The sequence below is a fragment of the Apus apus genome, chromosome W (assembly GCF_020740795.1).
Source record: "Apus apus isolate bApuApu2 chromosome W, bApuApu2.pri.cur, whole genome shotgun sequence".
Taxonomy (NCBI): Eukaryota; Metazoa; Chordata; class Aves; order Apodiformes; family Apodidae; genus Apus; species Apus apus.
Window position 1 is genome coordinate 9,573,177 of NC_067311.1, and position 20,958 is coordinate 9,594,134.

General features: G+C 37.1%; 2 protein-coding genes across 10 annotated transcripts in view; one reads left to right on the plus strand and one right to left on the minus strand.

The window, feature by feature from the left end:
• LOC127395168 (uncharacterized) overlaps nucleotides 1-20,958 on the minus strand; it is a 1,033,854-nt gene that overhangs the window by 267,102 nt on the left and 745,794 nt on the right. The window lies entirely within an intron of this gene.
• LOC127395157 (chromodomain-helicase-DNA-binding protein 1) overlaps nucleotides 1-20,958 on the plus strand; it is a 170,841-nt gene that overhangs the window by 124,418 nt on the left and 25,465 nt on the right. For 2 of the 9 annotated variants that reach the window (XM_051641630.1, XM_051641638.1), the window contains 15 exons: nucleotides 1,465-1,641; nucleotides 1,842-2,002; nucleotides 5,511-5,552; nucleotides 6,269-6,399; nucleotides 6,823-6,961; nucleotides 7,637-7,787; nucleotides 8,760-8,882; nucleotides 9,232-9,363; nucleotides 10,577-10,828; nucleotides 11,343-11,483; nucleotides 14,563-14,741; nucleotides 16,590-16,686; nucleotides 16,890-16,947; nucleotides 18,217-18,427; nucleotides 18,626-19,593. In XM_051641630.1, the coding sequence (XP_051497590.1) occupies nucleotides 1,465-1,641; nucleotides 1,842-2,002; nucleotides 5,511-5,552; nucleotides 6,269-6,399; nucleotides 6,823-6,961; nucleotides 7,637-7,787; nucleotides 8,760-8,882; nucleotides 9,232-9,363; nucleotides 10,577-10,828; nucleotides 11,343-11,483; nucleotides 14,563-14,741; nucleotides 16,590-16,686; nucleotides 16,890-16,947; nucleotides 18,217-18,427; nucleotides 18,626-18,989 (2,358 nt within the window). In that variant the 3' untranslated portion in view covers nucleotides 18,990-19,593. The other 7 variants (XM_051641636.1, XM_051641629.1, XM_051641632.1 and 4 more) reach the window with 6 other exon arrangements.

The following is a 20,958-nucleotide window of genomic DNA, read 5'->3' on the forward strand; positions in this document are numbered from 1 at the left end:
ATAACACCTGAGCTGAAAGGCACTTGGAGGGAGAAGAGTTGTGCAGGAGGAGGAGAGAGGTGCTGGGAAAGGAGAGCGGTGCTGGTGGTTGGTGAGGAAGAAGGGGAAGAAGGTGCCCGAGCAGAAGTTTCCCTGCAACCCATGGCGAGATGGCAGGCTGTCCCCCTGCACTCATGAAGGAACGTGGTGGAACATTCCCTGAAGGCTCCAGGAGGGATGAACTTGGCCACTGGACTTGGATTTTGTGGCCAGAGGATTTGCTGCCTGTGGACTCTGCGCAGCTTTGGAAGACCCGGGCGCCAGGGGAATTTGTTACCCAAGGAGCCCGTGACTCTGTGAGAAGTCCACGCTGGAGCAGTTTGCTCCGGACCTCGTGGGAAGGACTCATGAAGGAGAGGTTCGTGGAGGACTCTTTCCCATGGGCGGGACCCCCTGGGGAAGCAGGGACGGACTGTAAGGAACCACCAACCCGTGAACTGACTCTAAACCCCATCCCCTGCCCCCCTGTGCTGTTGGAGGGAAGGAGGGAGAGAAACCGGGAACAAAGTGATTTTGTCCCGGGAAGAAGGGAGGGGTGGGGTAACATATGTAAGCCCTGCTCTTTGTGTTGTCTGTGTCCTGTGTGTGCTTGATTAGTGTGAAATTAAATTATTATTTTTTCCCCAAATTGAGTCTGCTATGTCCTCCTCATCCCAGAGTGTGTGTGTGGGGGGGGGGGGGGGTGTTGAGTAAACGGCCATGGGGCTGTTCCTTTGTTGTCTTGTTGTCTCAAACCACGACAGGTCAGCAGGCCAAAGGAGGATAATCTCCCCCTCTGCCCTGGTCAGGCTGCATCTGGAGTACTGTGTTTAGTTTTGGCTCCCCAGTACAAGACAGACAAGGAGCTACTGGAGAGAGTCCAGCAGAGGGCAATGAAGATGAATAGGGTTCTGGAGCATCTACCATAGGAGGAAAGGCTGAGAGGCCTGGGTCTGTTTAGCCTGGAGAAGACTGAGAGGAGATCTTATCAATGCTTACAAATACCTAAAGGGCAGGTGTCAGGAGGATGGAACCAGACTCTTACATGTTGCCCAGTGACAGGACAATGCGCAACAGGCACAAACTGGAATACAGGAAGTTCCGTCTGAACATGACTAAAAGCTTCTTTACTGTGAGGCTGACAGAGCACTGGAACAGGCTGCCCAGAGAGGTTGTAGGGTCTCCTTCTCTGGAGATACTAAAAACTTGCTTGGACACAATCCTGTGCAACCTGCTCTAGGTGAACCTGCTTTAGCACCTGCTTTAGACTAGATGATCTCTAGAGTTTTCCCTTCCAACCCCTACCATTCTATGATGATATGTATATATAAATTAATAAAATATGCCATTCTCAACTAAGTTTTCCTAAAATGTTAATTACTGACTCTTTGTTGACATAAAATCCTGTATTTGTTTGGTGAAAATACTTATGTTCCAATACATAAGGTGGCTAACTTTTCCAATATGGATGAAGATGACATTGAGCTGGAACCAGAACAAAATTTAAGAAACTGGGAGGAAATAATTCCAGAAGTCCAGCGGCGACAAATAGAAGAGGAAGAAAGACAAAAAGAGCTTGAAGAAATATATATGCTCCCAAGGATGAGAAACTGTGCAAAACAGGTATCTGGGTTTTGATCAACTAATTTGATTTAATTGTTGTTGTTTAATTGCTTTTTTTCATTGCTGCTGTTTTGGCTTGTACTTTTGGGTTGGGTGGTATTCACACATGGTGCCCCCCCCCAGTTTTTGACAGGCTATATAACACATTAAAAAAAAAGTTTTAGTCACATAGCTTTCAACTTCTTAATCTGAAATTCCAGATCAGCTTTAATGGAAGTGAAGGGAAACGTAGTAGGACCAGAAGATATTCTGGATCTGATAGCGACTCCATCTCGGAAAGAAAACGACCAAAAAAACGTGGACGACCACGAACTATTCCTCGAGAAAATATTAAAGGATTTAGCGATGCAGAGATTAGGCGGTAAGATGGGGGGCATGCATGTTTAAAGGGACAAAATATTTTTTATAATTTTAGAGTTTGAAAATATGGAAAACCGTCTATTTTTCCTTAATTTAGTTGAAATTTTTTTATTCTAGTTATTTAAGGCTTTACTCTGTATAGTTTGTGGTGCTGATGTAAGGAACTGCTACATCCAGAATTTTAACCTATTTTGTTCTCAGATGTTTTACAACAGTGAATTCAAAAAACAGGTTTCTAAAATGGGTCAGCTTTTTTTAAACCCCATAAACAAAATATTTTATTTCCTATCATTTACCATAAAAACTGTAGCTGAAGAAACAATGCGTACATTTTTTAAATACCTACAAAAGGTTCAGTGAGGTGTTTTTTTTGTTTTCAATTTCTTGCCATTGTAATTGAATTAATGTTATGAAGTGCTTAAAACAAAAAAAACCATAAATTAAACAATCCATTTTGATAAGTTGTTGGGGTTTAACCTCAGTAGGCAGCTAAGCACCACACAGCTTAGAAACATGTAATCATTTTGTTTGGAAAAGACCTTTAAGAGTCCAACTATTAACCTAACTCTGCCATGTCAAATGCTAAACTGTGTCCCTAAGCACCACATCTACATATCTTTTAAATACTTCCATGGATGGTGATTCAACCACCTCCCTGGACAGCCTGTTCCAGTGTTAGATAACCCTTTCAGTGAAGGAGTTTCTTCTAATATACAATCTAAACCTCCTCTGGTGCAACTTGAAACCATTTCCTCTTGTCCTGTTGTTTGTTACTTGAGAGAAGAGACCAACCCCCACTTTGCTCCAACCTCCTTTCAGATAGTTGTAGAGAGCGATGTTGCTCACTCTTCCCCAGAGGGATTGAGGAGTGAATCAGAAGGGTAAATATGAGAAAACTCATGGGTTGAGATAAAGACAGTTTAATAGGCAAAGCAAAAGCTGCACACTCAAGCCAAGCAAAGCAAGGGATTCATTCAGTACTTCCCATTAGTAGGCAGGTATTTATATATTTCCTGGAAAGCAGGGCTCCATAGAATCATAGAATGGTTTGGGTTGGAAGGGACCTTAAAGATCATCTAGTTCCAACCCCCCTGCATAGGCAAGGACACCTTCCACTAGGCCTGGTTGCTCAAAGCCCTGGAGCCTTGTCTTCTCCAGGCTGAACAACCCCAATTCTTTCAGCCTGTCTTCAGAGGAGGGGTGCTCCAGCTCTGTGATCATTTTTCTGGCCCTCCTCTGGACTTGCTCCAGGAACTCCATGTCCTTCTTACATTGGGGACTCCAGAACTGGACACAGTACTCCTGATGTGGTCTCATGAGAGCAGAGCAGAGGGGGAGAATCACCCCCCTTGAACTGCTGGCCATGCTTCTTTTGATGCAGGCCAGGACACGGTTGGCTTTCTGGGCTGCAAGTGCACATTGCTGGCCCGTGTTGAGCTTCTCATTAACCATCACCCCCAGGTCCTTCTCCTCAAGGCTGCTCTCAATCCATTCTCCACCTAGCCTGTAACTGTCCTTGGGATTGCCCCGACCCAGGTGCAGAACCTTGCACTTAACCTTGTTGAACTTCATAAGGTTGGTATGGGCCCACCTCTCAAGCCTGTCCAGGTTCCTCTGGATGGTACCCCTTCCCTCAGGTGTGTCAACTACACCACAGAGCTTGGTGTTGTCAGCAAACTTGCTGAGGGCGCACTCAAATTCCACAGTCTATGTTGCTGACAAAGATGTTAAACAGTGCTGGTCCCTAGTAACAGTTACTTGGGAAGACAAATGCCATCACTCCAACTGTCCCCTCCCCTTCCTTCTTCCCCCAGCTTTATATGCTGAGCATGTGTCACGGTTTGACTCAGGATCAGCAATTAAACCAACAACAATGCTCTCGATCCCTTCCCCTCCCACCCAGGTAGGGAAGGAGAGAGAGAATGAGAGAGCGAGAGTTTCTGGATTGAAAACTCAACTAGACAGCTTTAAATACTAGTGACAAAAGAAAATATGTACAATTATATACAAATGTGTTCAGAAATGTGCAAAACCCTATTGCCTCCCCCAACCCTAGCAACTCCCATGGCACTGTCCTTAGCTGTGAGCAGTTCAGAAAAGTCCGGGACTGCTGCCAGAGACAGCGACAGAGCAGACAGGAGCTGAGGGGAGAGTTATGAGGGTCAGGAATGCACGAGCCTAGGGATCAACAGTGATGGATAGACGGAGTCCTTCCCAGATGCTGGCCATGGATGGAAGAGAGAAGGGAAAAAGAAGCAGGAAGGAAGTTGTCTTCTGTGATCTCTGACCTTGCACTGAGCTTATGTAGATATATGAAATGGAATACTTTGGTCAATTTTACTGTCTGTCTAGTCCACCCCTCCCTACAGGGGTTACAGATATGACTCTTCTGTCTCAGTAGCCTCTGTGGCAGCAGAGCGAACAAGTGACCTTGGCATCCCAGCAGTAACATAAACATTCCAGCGTTATCAGTCCACTAGCCGGAAAACTTGATGCTGGTTAAAAGAGAGCTCGCTGGAGGAAAAAAAAAATCAGTAAAAGGAAAATTGGCTTCATCCTGGCTCAAACCAGGACAGCATGATATCACATGGTATGGAGTATCCCTTTGGTCAGTTGGGCTCAGCTGTCCAGCTGTGTCCCCTCCCAACTTCTTGCCTACTCCCAGTCTACTTGCTGGTGGGGCAGTGTAAGGAGCTAAAAACGCCTTGGTGCTGTGTAAGTACTGCTCAGCAGTAACTGAAACATCCCTGTGTTATCAACAGTGTTCATAAATCTCATGCGTACTAGTAGGTATGGTGGTCTGAAGAAAAATTAACTTTATTTCAGTGAAAACCAGTACATAAGTTAATCTGTACAGTTGATTACATCAATATTTGGTGCTAAAAGTAAATCTTTGGTAGGAGGAGAAATTGTTTTGCTTTACTTTGTTTTGTGAAATTCTACTTTGCTTCTGCAATTTAAGTAGTCATATTTCTCTGAAATTCTTTAAAGTTTATAAAATATTTTTATATGTAAATAACCCTAAAGAGCTTTGTTTCCTTTTCATTTAATCTAACATATAATTATTTTTCTGCTTTTATAAGGGGTTTGTGCTTGCATTCCTTTATCTTTCATATTATGTTTTCTGAAGTTGTAAAATCACCTTAAAATTGCACCTAGTTCTTTATTGAGAAGCCTAACATAATATCTAAATTATCTATTTTCTATAAATCCACATTTGGTTTTTATGATTAGACACATCATGTTGTTGGATCCTTTGTCTTGTGAAACTAATTCGTAACTTTTGAAATAAGTTGTATCTTCTATTGTTTTTACATCAATTATTAAACCAAATATAACTCCATCCTTAAATGTGGGTTTTCTTTATATACTAAGCTGTCCTAGTCTGTCTAGTTCTTATTTTCTTTGCCTTGCCCGCATAGCCTTGTACTAAGACTTTATAAAGACATTTTTAAAACCAGTGTAGTTAAACATATGTTTTTAACTGCAAAATTATTTTCTGTTACTAGGTTTATCAAGAGTTACAAGAAATTTGGTGGCCCACTTGAAAGGTAAACTTATTTGATTAAATTTGTATAGCGACTTGGAATCTTGTTAAAATTAGAACAGTATACCAAAAAACCTTAGGTTGAAGAGAAAATAGTGTGCCTAATCTTTTTGCCTTGACTATATAATGAATTTAAATTATTTTTTTCCCTTCATTTATGGTATGTATGTAGATAGCCAGTATGACAAATCTTTCAGTTTTGTAAGACTGCTTGTTTTTCTTTATAAGAAAGACCTACTGTCTTGTTTAATCTGCATTAGTGTTTGATAGAGTGTATAAAGCCATAAGCTTTCAACAAACTAACTGCCAGTTTTGCATTTTTCTCATTGTCAGTTCTTATTTTAAGCTTTCTGTATTACTCTGCATTTTGAGAATAATTTCCCACTTTAATTTTCTTTAATAGTATTTATACTCTATATGATCTTATATATAATAGTTCCTTTTCTATTTAAAAGAATATGTAGTAATGTAACTCAAAACTATACAGTTAGGGTCTTTTTTACTTCCTATTGTACTGTCCTCTGTGAAACACCCTTTTTTTAATAGTTTTTGTGTTCTTTTCTATAGCTGCTTTTAACTGCATGGATCTAAATTGTACACAGCATAGCAAGTGCGGGTGAATGGTAACTTTCACCATCACTTCTCTAGCTTCAAAATCTGAAGGAGTCAGTCATAATACTGACGTTTCAGAGCTGTAAAAACATTTTTGTTTTCTTACAGGTTAGATGCTATAGCTAGAGATGCTGAGCTAGTTGATAAATCTGAGATGGACCTTAGACGTCTGGGAGAACTTGTACATAATGGATGCATTAAGGCTTTAAAGGACAATTCCTTTGGACAAGAAAGAGCAGGTAACGTGTGTTTGGGGGTGGGGGAGGAGGAATAAAAAGTGTTGAGAGGTCTGAATAATTCTTCCCCTCTGATCATAACAAAACAATTGTGTTAGGGGAAAACATTAACAAAATGTTAGCATGCTAAGTGATTTAGAAAAAAATATTATTGTAAGAAGACTTTTTGGGGTTTCCCTCCCCCTTTTCCTGAGCGAGTTGTCACAGTAGAATGCAGCATGTTTTTGCTTTACTGTGAAATTTAAAATTAATCTGCTATTATTATCTGGAAGACCTTGAGATTCTGGGGTTTAAGTGCTTGGTTAAGAAAAAGTCATTTGTTATAATTGAAGGTTTACTGCTATAGCATTGAACTTTTTTTTTTCCTGTGTCTATAAGATATACATAAAGGCTAAATATTTTAATAATTTGGTCCTTTATTTTAAGGAGGTAGACTTGGGAAAGTTAAAGGCCCAACATTCCGAATATCAGGAGTGCAGGTGAATGCAAAGCTGGTAATCTCTCATGAAGAAGAGTTGGCACCATTGCACAAATCCATTCCTTCAGATCCAGAAGAAAGGAAAAGGTATTTTTTTCTTTCCCTGAAGGAAGCCATAATGTAGAAAGCTATTCAATGTTTTATGCATATATTTAAGCAGTCTAGACTCTAAAGACACTGGGACACCAGTGTTGCTCTATTCCCTCTAAGAACTGGCTGCAAAAATATGCTCCACATCCTTTCTTTATTCTTTCTTCCCTCTCCTTAGAAGCCAGTATTTGCTTTGGCTTCTGAACAATATTCATTGGGGAACTGGCTTCAGTTACTCTTAATTATTCCAGACTAGAAATTAGGGTTTGTGTCACCTCTGCTTGAGAGAAAGCAATATTTGTCAAAGTGGAGCACATAGTAATTGTTGGTAGTTGTTTAGCCCTTCAACTTTTTGGCTTGCTACCTTGTGTACCAGACTATCTGCTTATTCAATTATCAGTTATACTTGATTAATATGAAGATAAGCCAGTTCTGACTCAATCCATAGCCACAGATATATGTCTGTTGTTCTTTATATCTTAATCTTGATATGCTTTAAAACATGTTTCAGTACTGATTTCAATAAATATTTTCTAGAAATTGCAAAACCTGATAGATATTTTTGATTACTTACCTAAATGTACCAGGATTGTAGTGATGTGTCCATGTTTCCCTCTCCCTTGCTAACTTTGAGAAGATGACTTATTTATGTTTCCAATTTATTTATACTAGATATGTCATCCCATGCCATACCAAGGCAGCTCATTTTGATATAGATTGGGGTAAGGAAGATGATTCCAACCTGTTAATAGGTATCTATGAATATGGCTATGGCAGCTGGGAAATGATAAAAATGGATCCTGATCTCAGTTTGACACAGAAGGTATGTAATATACAAAATTTCATCAAGGACTTTTTTGTTTAGGTAATAGTGCTAATAACAGTTACTGAAAGGGCTTATTTTATAACTGAAATTGCACAGAAGTTAGGTTAGTTGTACCACTTGTATCCTTCTGGTAAATTAATAGTTGAAGTATACCTTCTTGGAGTCTGTCATGTTTCTGTATTTCTATGTATTTTAATCTCTGTCACTTGAATTCTTTCTGTTTCATCTTTTGCTTCCCTAGTTTGAATGCTCTAGTTGTGTTAATTTTATTCTTGATCTTTTGGAGGGAAGGTTGTTTTGGGGTTTTGGTTTTTTTTTCGTATCCCTGGATTCTTTGCTTGAAACGTTTATTCACAACATGAGAAAAGCTATACTCATCAGTTTAGTAGTAGTGAGGTGGCTGCTTAAGAAGTAGTGAGAAACATTTAGGGAAAGACTGGAGTGAAGCAAATTCAATGACATCGCCAACAACCTGTAGCTTTGGGATTTGAGGAGCCAGGGTTGTGCACAAATCTGTTTAATGATATCCTGCTCCAGCCTTCCATTAATTTGCTTGATTTATGAAACCACCTATTTATATTTTTGGTTTCTGAAATGTCCTGTGGTAATGAGTTAATGCATTTAGAAGCACAAGGCAGAACTAGGAGATCTGTGAATGACAGTGGTACAGGAACCCTGAATTTTGTAGATAAACTATGAGAGTGGAAACAGAAATCTGAGGCTAGTTTCTTGCATTTACTGTAAAACCATTTCCAAGACTTACATTAGTTGTGTGTTCGGAGAAAAATAAAACGTCTAAGAAATTCTCCATTCCTTGAAGCATGCTGGCATATTGTTCAGGTATAGTTGGAGTGGATTGGTGTTTTACCTTTTTATAATTCAGTTTTTTCTGTTCCCAGTGCTCCAGATTAGCAGCTTCCTAATTTGATAATGTGTACTCGTAGTTGATGCTACCATTGCTCTCCTCAGATTTTACCTGATGATCCAGATAAGAAACCCCAGGCCAAGCAGTTACAGACCCGTGCAGATTACCTCATTAAATTACTGAATAAAGACCTTGCAAGAAAAGAAGTGCAAAGACTTACTGGTGCGGTAAGTTAAGCTTGATATTCAGTAGTGAAATGACAATGTTTATGGGCATGTCAGCAGATACTTGTTTTATTCTTAGTTTAACTCTGCTTTGTGCAGTTTTTCTCTATTGCTAGTCATATTATATGAGTCTAACTCAAGGAATGAATTTCAAGTTTAATATTGCTTTATTCTCTCTTCTTTGTATATATTCTCTATTGTTACACTAGGCTTGGTCTCCAGTCCTGAGAAAAGTGGTGGTCATTAGTGGCAATAAATAAAATGAAAGCTTTCTTTAACATAAAAAACAAATCTCTTTCTGTGGTGCAAAGACTTGTCAGTTGACATGACAAAGGTACTGATTTGCATTTAGGGCAATTCAAAGAGGAGGAAAACAAAAACTAAGAAGAATAGAGCAACGAAGGCTGCAAAAATTAAAGAAATAGAAATTGACTCCTCATCACCACCCTCTGAAAAATCTGATGAAGATGATGAGGTTAATGAGGTAAACATCATTCATATGGTAAAGATGGCTATTCAGTTGTTTCTATTAGTAACCTTTCTATTTAATCTTCTGTTTGACATAAAATTGAAGCACTTCAATGTGGCAATTAATATTGCATCAATATAATCACATGGAAGATTAAAATCTAATTTAATGATAAGCCTGTAGCTCAGACATGATGATTAGTTTTCCAAATTATAATATCATAAAATAATTTTGTCACCCAATTACAAGTGATATTGTACAGTTTCAATGTTCTTTAAAGACTTGAGCATTGTATCTGCTTCAAATGCAATTGAAATGTAACATTTGAATATAAAACTAATGTTTCTGACTAACCCGTTATTACTACTGATAATGATTCTTCATGTAGCAACTTCTGTTTAGGCTCAGGAAAATTCAGGCTTGATTAGAAAGAACAGCATGAATAAATGATGTTTGAGAAATGCAAATGAATGCTTCTGTTTATTTTAGGGCTTTCATTATTCTAATAGACTGCTCAACTTTGTTATGTTTTCATTAATTCTGATGTATTCCTTTAGGCTTCTGTTTTTGTTGGGCCATTTATTTAAATTTATTACAGAGCAGAAACCACTAGGAGAAAAAAAAACAGCAACAAAAAAACCCACAACAAACAAACAAACAAAAAAAACCCCACAAAACCCCACAAACACCAAAACCAGATGAAGTTTAGGGGCCATGTTACACCTAATTTTGTGACTTTGAAGGTAGATGAAAGAACACCAGATTCTTCAGAACACCTCTGGAAAGAGAAAGTTGGAACTCTGTTCCCTTCTCCTGTGACCGTGAATGTTTAATTTGTGGTCAGTAAAAAGTTACTGGAACAAAGCTAACCAGAACAGAGGTCTTTTATCATCACCATACCCTGAAAAATCAGCTCAGCTTTGTGATGCCTATTTCCTTATTGCTTTTAGCTCCCTGCAGTTTAACTACCTTTTACAGGGGCAGATTTCTTTGGGGATATGAAAATTAAATGGACTTAATCTCTGACACTCCCCTTCCATTACCCCTGTCTAATCAAGGAAAGAGTGAGTAGTCATTTTGTTTCACAGCTGCATCCAGCTCCATTTGATAGGTGTTAAACCTAAGTCTAAAGAAAACACAGATAAAAAGTACATTTTAATCTGAAGGTTATAAAACTTGTATAATTAGGAACTCATTTTGATGTGACATATAAACTTGTTTATTGCAGGATGAGATTGTTTCAGTGAAACATCCACATAAAAAAATAAAAGCAGAAAAAGAAAATGAAGAAAAGCCCAAGCCAGATATTGGTATAAAGAAAGAAGCTGAAGAAAAAAGAGAGACAAAAGAAAAAGAAAATAAGAGAGATTTGAAAAGAGAGAAAAAAGAAAAAGAGGTTAAAAAAGAATTTAAAAATATGAAAGAAAAGAGAGAAAACAAAGTAAAAGAATGCACACAGAAAGAAGTAAAGGAAGAAAAGGTAACTAGGTTATTTTTTCTTATAGAATCATAGAAACATCTAGATTGGAAAAGACCTTTAAGATCATCAAGTCCAACCTTTAACCCTATATATCCTATTTAACCCTTATATATATCACTAGAAACGGCCACCAGGTTTTTGTGAAAAATTTTGAGTTGAAAAGGTATTTTGGATCATTTACTTTACAGTTGTCATTTCATTAAAATCTTTCGTATCATTTGAAGTTTTATTTTCAACACTTGTAACTACAAGGACAGGGAAATTAAATGGGAAATTACCTATTTAAAGATGCATAGCTTAGTGGAACTGAGAGTGCAAGTGGTGCAAGAAACTTGTCCATTCTCCTCCATCCCTCAGCAAGAGAAAATGAAAGGTACTGTCATTGAATGTCAGAATTTATTTTTATATTTTATTGAAGAGAATGCAGTAATTACAGTGATTGCCTAACTACAGTATAATTTCAGACCAAAAATGAGGTTTGCTTATCAGATATATTTTCATATTTTGTTCTTAGGTAAATGAAATCAAATCTGAAAATAAAGAAAAAAATAAAAAAGTTTCATTGTTGGATATTCCAGTTCATATTACTGCAACTAGTGAACCAATTCCTATATCTGAAGAATCTGAAGAACTTGATCAGAAGACATTCAGTGTGGTAAGTCCCTATATACTTAGTGTTTACACTTCATATTCTAAATGGACTTAATTTCTGTTGTTCTTCATTCTGTTATTAGACATTATAACAGATATCTATTGCCAGTAAAATCTTAAATCAGTGAAGGGTTATAGATACTACACTAAAGTCAGTTTTGTTTTCAGGCTGACTGTTTTGTTTTATCGCATTTATGCAGTATAGTGTGGAGTATTTGTCTAGTCATCTGTGTACTGAATAGTTTTAAAATACACACTGTGAATATCCATTCTCAATAATAATTTGTGAATACTGCTTCTTAAATTTTAGAATTGAATGAATTTTTATACAGCTGCTGTAGTCTCTGGCTTGGTCTTATCAAATATCTCTTTGATCTTTGTAAGATAACAAGAGAAATTAAGTTTCACAGTTGATCTTGAAGAATTACAGACTTCCTGTGTTAGAGGAAGGAACAATTAATAAAGCCCATAGAAATATCTTGTCAGAAAAATATGTCTGATACCAAAAGAATTTTGGTTATATCCCTACTTTTGACCACAACAGAATCAATATTGGAAGAAAAAAATGTAGAAAAGTTCAATCTATCTAAAGTTTTATAGGTCGATTTGGGCCCTTGGAAAGATGCAAAGGGGAGTTACTTTGAGCAGCTACTTTTCTGTTGTGGAAGTTCTATCATTCATGTCTCTCAACAGTTGTCTGTTCCTGCCAGACAGGTTTACTGGGTCTACTGTGGTTCTGTCTGTGAGAGGAAAACTTGTTTTTTCATCAGTATCGTACTGACCAATTTATGTATGTGGGGTTTTTTGTTTTGTGTTTTTTCATTTAAATATTATAAATTACTTATCCATAATTTATAGGATATCTTGTGTACATGATTCCCATGTACAATTACGCTTCTCTGTTGACCTCTATGCTTAAGTACTTTATAAACTGTCTTTTTAAAGATTGCTTTAAGCTGTGGTTAGTGCTCAAACCAGGACATGTAGCTACTTAGTTACTTAATGGCATGAACTGGTGGAGTCCCTCAGGGGTCGGTACTGGGACCGGTGTTGTTCAACATCTTCATCAACGACCTGGATGAGGGTATAGAATGTACTCTCAGCAAGTTTGCTGATGACACAAAGCTGGGAGGAGTGGCTGACACACTGGAGGGCTGTGCTGCCATTCAGAGGGACTTGGACAGGCTGGAGAGTTGGGCAGGGAGAAATCTGATGAAGTTCAACAAGGGCAAGTGTAGAGTTTTGCATTTGGGGAAGAGAAACCCCATGTACCAGTACAGGTTGGGGGCTGACCTGCTGGAGAGCAGTGTAGGAGAAAGGGACCTGGGGGTCCTGGTAGACAGGAGGATGACCATGAGCCAGCAGTGTGCCCTTGTGGCTAAGAAGGCCAATGGCATCCTGGGGTGCATTAGAAAGGGTGTGGTTAGTAGGTCAAGAGAGGTTCTCCTCCCCCTCTATTCTGCATTGGTGAGGCCGCATCTGGAGTATTGTGTCCAGTTCTGGGCCCCTCAGTTCAAGAAGGACAGGGAACTGCTTGAAAGAGTCCAGCGCAGAGCTACAAAGATGATTAAGGGAGTGGATCATCTCCCTTATGAGGAAAGGCTGAGGGAGCTGGGTCTCTTTAGTTTGGAGAAAAGGAGACTGAGGGGTGACCTCATCAATGTTTACAAATACGTAAGGGGTGAGTGTCAGGGAGATGGAGTTAGGCTTTTCTCAGTGTTGACCAGTGATAGGACAAGGGGTAATGGGATCAAATTGGAGCATAGGAGGTTCAAGGTGAATATTCGAAAAAAAATTTTTACTGTGAGAGTGACAGAGCACTGGAACAGGCTGCCCAGAGAGGTTGTGGAGTCTCCTTCTCTGGAGACATTCAAAACCCACCTGGATGCGTTCCTGTGTGATGTGCTCTAGATGACCCTGCTCTGGCAGGGGGGTTGGACTAGATGATCTTTTGAGGTCCCTTCCAACCCCTAGGATTCTATGATTCTATGATTCTATGAACTGGTAACGGAACAATTTCACTGATTTTTGAGTTGTCCCTAGATGTTGACACAGTTATGGTGATATTCTCCAAAACTCCTCATATTTTTTTTCTGGATATACAGACTTGCCTCTCTTCCTTGGTGGGAACAATTCTAGGTTGCATATAAAACACTTTTTTTGCTAGGCCCTCCATTCTGGAACATATATTCATAATTATGTCATAGTCACATGCAATCTAATTAGCATGATTAACTTTTCAAATGGAAATTGTTGCTGTGGGTTGTTGAGACTAACTAATTTGACTTCTTGTCTGCCTTGTGACAGGTTAAAATGTGCATTTCATCTGTCTACCTTGCCATTGTGATTGAATGCTATTTCAAAGCAAGTGTCTATAATTTAAAACTTGCTAATTGGTTTATCTGCGTTTGCTGTCAACACATTTGAATTAGTGTGAAAATTCAAATATGCACATGTGAAATATATCTATGGGTACATTGTTGTCATCACTGTTACTAATTTAGGCACACCATAACTAGCTTTATTCTAGAAAGTTCAGTTTCTGTTAGTATCTGCATAGAACTCAGGCTTAAAAACTGCTCAGAGAAGGAATGCTGATCTTTTGTTGAATGTCAGGTTTCATTGTTGCTGAAAGTATCTACTTAAAATATATTAAACATTCACATACTTAATCTTGACACTGAATTTGTATAGTTTTCAATGTTCTAAAAAGTAAAATACGGCTTCTCCTATATAGTTGTGCTGAAAGTTAAACCCATGATTGTAAAACCTTGTTGTTAAAATTTCTTTTCCTGAGAAAATATTTTATATTTAATTAGTGCTTTCTTAAATCTAATATTTGCTACATAGAACCTAATGCTTTCATATAGGACTAAATTTTCAACTGGATTTAAAGTACTATTTTTCCAAATGAAACATCGTAGTAAAACTAAGTGCTGTGAGAGAAGACTTGTTTTTAATTTAGCTTAAAACAGTGCTGTCTTTGCCTGTATAAATAGCACAATAAGGGTGGGTCATGTTTTACAGTTTTAAAAATCTTTTTGTTTTCTTTTGAATTAATGTTTCCTTTTTATGTTTTATAGTGCAAAGAAAGAATGAGGCCTGTCAAAGCAGCATTGAAACAACTGGATAGACCAGAGAAAGGGCTTTCTGAAAGGGAACAGCTGGAGCATACTAGACAGTGCCTAATCAAAATTGGGGACCATATTACTGAATGTCTAAAGGAGTACACAAATCCTGAACAAATTAAACAGTGGAGAAAGTAAGTTATTCTGCATGATTTTTCTTGAAAAAGGAAAATCTATAATAGCTTCTATTAAACAGAACAGTTTTTTATAATTTCTCTTGTTTCTTATTTTCCCTTTTTTGTATTTTTCTGCTTTATTAAATAAGGACTTAAAAAAGATGATGATAATAAATGGCTTCAGCTTTTAAAGGTTTTACTTTCATACTTGCATAGCAATGCATTTTGTCCAGTAGGTGGAGTCATCTTACTTTTTAAAACCAAAAGCAAACAGAAAATAACTGTATTTAGAGTATAGTTAATGTTTACTGGAAGAGTTCTTATAATTAAAGAATCTGGCTTTTTCAACTTCAAAGTTTGGTTGTCGTTTTACTTAATTCATGCTAAAAATAGGCCATTATAAATTTGTGTGCTGAAGTTTGAATGATTTTGAGTTGTAGAATCCTTTAGTTTTTTAAAAATATCCTCTCAAATGAAATAAAATGCTAACTATGACTTTATAAAAAACATTTATTATAACATACTCGGATGTATTTCAAAATTAACGAAGAGCTTTACGTGGTGTTATGCATCTGTGAGGTGATAACTTTGGGGGAAAAAAAAAAGAAAAAATTTTGGTTTATAAACCTTGTTATATTTTGTTATTAAGTTCTTAATACAATTTGAGTTAGTTTTGTCATAATGTGTGCTTTAATCCTTTATGATAGCAAATTTATCCTGCACTTCCATATATGACATTAAGTGTTCAGTTTCCTTGCTGACTGTTGTTAACATAGAATATTTCTGCCGTTTGTATTTGCTTTACTTGATAATATTAGGGTGAACTGAAATACAAAAACAATATCCATGTCTTAAAGACACCTTGGTAAACATACTTCTAAGTGGAAATTCATAGTAGAGCTACTATAATATTAATTCATAATAATGCTACAGTACCATATAGATTTTTAAAATGTATTTCATCTGTCTTTAATAAGACATAGAATTTAGTAAAAGTATTAATTCTATATTTCTTATACAGATGTCATTGGACGCACCATTGGCTGCTTGTGTCTACTTTTGCAAACCTCTAGGCCAAAACTTTATAGATGCTTCTTGAGCCTACACACTTGAGATGTTTCTGAACTAAACCCTATTTAGAACAGTAGTATTCTGTAGTCTTTTAAGACCTCTAAACTTTGCAAAAAGAATTCCAGACTTTAGATCTGGTGTCTGCAATCATAGAAGGATAGGGTTTTGACATCTTGACACTAAGAGAGTTGATTTGTTTAACTTTCTTCTTTTACACCATAGATTAGGATCAAAGTTTTTGCTATGCTACTTCCATCCTCTCAGATTTCTCATTTGGTTTTGAAAGCTTTGACCAGGCCTTGGAATTCTGTGGAAAAATCCTTTCCCTTATATCTGTAGGAAATGAGGCGTGTAGGTCAAATTTCTTGTGCTGCAAGAGATTTCTAGTTTAAGAATCTTTACTGAGTAGTAAATACTCAAGTTTTCTGACATAGTTCAAACAATCTTTCAGAAGACTTGCACAGCAAATTGAAAATTACATTTCTCTACAATTGCACAAATAATTTTATTAACAGAATTGCTATTAATACTGCTTTTCATGAACTTGGCATTTTGCAGTCGTGATAAATATTACAAAACTACAAATTAATAAAGGAAATAATTTCTTAAATATTTGAAACACAGCTAAGTAATGTTTGCTGTGCAGATAAGTAATTTTCTGTGTAACAGACTTTACAGTTATTTTGGTTTACTGAAGTCCTGTTGAAATAATTTCATTTAAGTCTATTTTCTGTTGTATGATACAATAAAAACTAATATATGGAAGAATTATAACCTCTATTTCTTTTTCCTCAGAAACTTGTGGATTTTTGTCTCTAAGTTTACAGAATTTGATGCCAGAAAGCTGCACAAGCTGTATAAACATGCAATCAAAAAACGCCAAGAATCTCAGGTAATACTTTCAGACTAAATATACAAATATATATACTAAGTTTTATGACTGTTTTATTAAGTATCAATCGAGTATATTCAATAAATTTGAAGTGTATTTTACTGTTCATAGTAAACTAGTCTGCTTTCTTAGGATATTTTCTGAAGAATTCAGATATGACTTTGGGGTTTATCAGTGACAATTTTTGTACTTGTCTCTTTCAGCAACACAGTGACCAGAATGTTAGCAGCAATGTGAATACGTATGTAATTAGAAATCCAGGTAAGAAATCTTGAGCATATAGGGGGCCTACAAGAAAGCTGGAGAGGGACTTTTTACAAGGGCATGTAGTGAAAGGATGAGGGGTAACAGTTTTAAGATGAAATATTAGATATTAGGAAGAGATTCTTTACTGTGAAAGTGGTGAGACACTGGAACAGGTTGCTCAGGGAAGTTGTGGATGCCCCTTCCCTGGAAGTGTTGAAGGGCAGGTTGGATGGGGCTTGGAGCAACCTGGTCTAGTGGGAGGTGTCCCTGCCCATGCAAGGGGATTGGAACTATAGATGATCTTTAAGGTCCCTTCCAACCCTAACTATTCTATGATTCTTTATTATTTTGCTAGATATCTTAAATGACAGTATGTGAAATGAAATAAGCTTGAAACTGTCTCCTAGAACTCCCATACTGCTGGATATCATAGAGATAGGCTGACTTACTGTAGCTTTGCTAGTTTGCTGATGACATTCAAGTGAGCACGAACTGAACTTGGTACTTACTGATTTTAGTCGCAAGTTATTTTGCCATTCCTTTTAATTAAATCATTTTTAAAAACCCACACTTTTAAAAAGTTTGTATTTAATTTTTAGGAAGGAGGGGCCAACTCAACACTTGTAAACTTTTTGGAGGCTCTATACCTGTTTGTAATAGTTATGTCACCATCTCATGAGATATATTCCCTGAAGTCATGGTTAGCAATGGTTTGCAATATAGGATGTATTTTATTGTTGACAATAATGCTGTTTTTTTGTGCTCCCACACTTACCTTCTTGTAATACTTATTTTTATATCGTGTTATGTAAAACTTTGAGTATGTTTATCATGGGTTTAAAATTAGTATATTGTATTTTAGGAATGTCACTTGAAAACCTTTCATTAAAAAGATGTACCTCTAAAACTGATGTTCATGCTAGGGCTCTCCCTCCTTAGAGAGGAACTTCCTACCATTTGGTCTAAAACTGTTCCACTAAAGGCACCTGGTCTCTACTCACTGCTCATTTAGACCACACTGATCCTCTTTATTAAATCTGTAATGTAGAAAATTTTAGTTTCTCAGCTCTACATTTCTAGCTTGCTTGCCTTCTATTTACTTCTGAGATTTCTCTCAGTTCTCTCACATTAGTGCATTTGTCTTTGATTATTTAGATCTTGTTTCTGTCAAATTATAATGCTCTTTTAAATTGCTTTAAATCTGAAAGGTAGAAGTGCTGTTTGAATTGGTGAAGAAAAAAAATTATAGTGTGTGAGACTTATAACCTCTGCTTTATTAAATAGATATTGAAAGACTGAAAGAGAATACAAACCATGATGACAGTAGCAGGGACAGTTATTCTTCTGATAGACATTTGTCACAATACCATGATCATCATAAGGACAGACATCAGGGAGATGCTTATAAGAAAAGTGACTCTAGGAAAAGGTCCTATTCAGCCTTCAGCAATGGAAAAGACCACAGAGACTGGGAACACTATAAACAAGACAGCAGGTAAATTGCTTCAGCAATTATAAAATCTGTTAAGAAATCCCCTCCTGGTTTTGCAGTATGCTTGTAGTAAGCACCAAAGTATCTTTTTTGAGTAATGCAAAACTGCAAAGAAATTCCTCTAATACAGTTCTGTTGAATTGACATAATTGTAGTTCTTATAATGTGTTCAGTAATACTAATATAAGTACATCTTTTCAGATATTATAGTGATAGTAAACATAGAAAGTTGGATGACCACAGAAGCAGAGATCACAGGTCAAGCCTAGAAGGAAGTTTAAAAGACAGTCGGCCTAATTCAGATCACCGTTCCCATTTAGACCACAGGATACATTCAGATCACCGTTCCACTTCAGAGTACAGCCATCATAAATTTTCAAGAGATTACAGGTACCACTCAGACTGGCAAATGGACCACAGAGCTTCTGGTAGTGGCCCAAGGTCACCATTAGATCAGAGGTCTCCTTATGATTCAAGATCTCCTTTAGGACACAGATCTCCATTTGAACACTCATCAGATCACAAAAGTACACCTGAACATACATGGAGTAGCCGGAAAACATAACAAAGACTGACATTTTCTGGACCTTCTTTTAGCCATATGCAGTAAGCTAATACAGTAATTGCCTTATATGACTTGAAAGATATGGACTTGGATATTCTGTCAGTAGCAGTATTGTTACTTCTTTCCAGGATGCAAAGTCTATTATTCCAACAAGAGAAAAAATATTTTTGTATTTAAAGTTTATGCTGCACTGTGCTGCAAATGTTGTGGCACTTTTTTTCCTTCTCTTCTAAAAAATTAAAAAATGTTTACTTTTACAGGGACCTCAACACTGCCCCATTCAGACTGGATCTCATAAAGCTGTTTTTAGGCTGAACACAGTTTAAATTACGTTTGCAAATGAATTTTTAAACACTGACCTGTGATCATGTTTCAGGAAGGAATGAGTTGTTGTTTTTTTTCTTAGTAAAGAATTCTCAAAGTCTTTATTCACTTTACAAAGCTATTTGTTTACACTGTACACTGCAACCACCTTGCCGCTTTTCATCATAAGCTTGAATATTTAAGTTCTGTACCCATGACTGTAAAATAGCCAGGATTTCTCCTGTTTGTGATCAGTTGTAATAATGCCTTTTTACAAAATAAAATAAATGGCTTTAAAATATTGCAAACTAAACACTTTTTATTAAAATATCTTTAATAATATCTTTATTTACTGTTCAAAATGCAAAAGTGGGCAAAGGGAACACTTTTAATCCATTTAGTGCCCAATTTTTATTGAATGCTTCAGATACATGTTTTCTGAGGTTTTCTATTAAACTGTCAATATTGTGATTTGTCGTAATGAAATGCTGGGAAATATTCAGCTAAACTGGGATCTGGAAAGTTTTTTTCCAGTCCATTGGTTTTAAAGAAGGAGTGTTCAATATCTGAACACTTTGGAATCCAAATCAGACAAAATTTATTGAAAATATACTTGTTTTCCCTATTAAAATAGGCAATGTCAAATGTGCTATGCAGCCAGTTAATATTCTATTAATAGAATTATTACAATGCACACTGATTGTACATGGATAACGTTTGTCTGACAAATTAAATTTAATGGAATATGTGGACTCTTGTTTTCTGCTGATGCTTTTCTACAGCATACTTTTCTCATTTGTCATGGTTTAATGCTGGGCCAGCAATTAAATGAATGACAGATGCTCTCTGTTAACCCCCCTCCCTCCCCTTATAGGGAAAAGAGGGAATAAGGGAGACAAACTCTTATGGGTTGGAAACTAAACTACACAGCCTTAATTGAGACAGTAGTGACAAAAAGAAAATTAATGAAATAATATAAATATATACAAATATACACAAAAGCACCATCGTGCTCTCCCCCTACCCCCCCAATAACACCCACGTCACCAACAAGGCTGCAGGGCAGGCCCTGGAAAAGTCCTGGAATCAACTCCTGGAGTCAGCAGCAGACAGGAGCTGGGATGCAGGAATGCAGAGGTGCAGGAATGCAGGGATCAGGATCAAAGGCAGATGAACAGACAGAATCCTCCCAGAATGCTGGCCATGGACAAAGAGAGCGAGCCCCTCCTGATCCCTCAGATTTATATCCAGTATGATGTGTATGGGATGGAATGCTGCGTTTGGTCAATTTTGGTCACCTGTCAGGTCCACTCCTCCCCAAAGGAGGGTCTCCTTTCTGGTTCTGGAGCATAAGATACTTTTCAGAACCAAGCAGTGGCCTTGGTTCTGCATACCATTCTCTGGCTGTAACTATAAACATCAAGTGTTATCAGTCCTAGACACTGACTGAAAAACATACTGTTAATTTCAGCAACTGGAGCTACTTAGAAGGGACTTAACTGAAAAGTAAAATCACAAAAAGGAAATTAGTTTTATCCTGGCTCAAACCAGGACATCATTTAACCATAAAAATATTACATTCTAAGTATTTAATTTTAATACACAACATAAATAAGGAAGATAAATGTCTACCCTGGCATCATGTGGTTAGAGCCAATATGTTGCT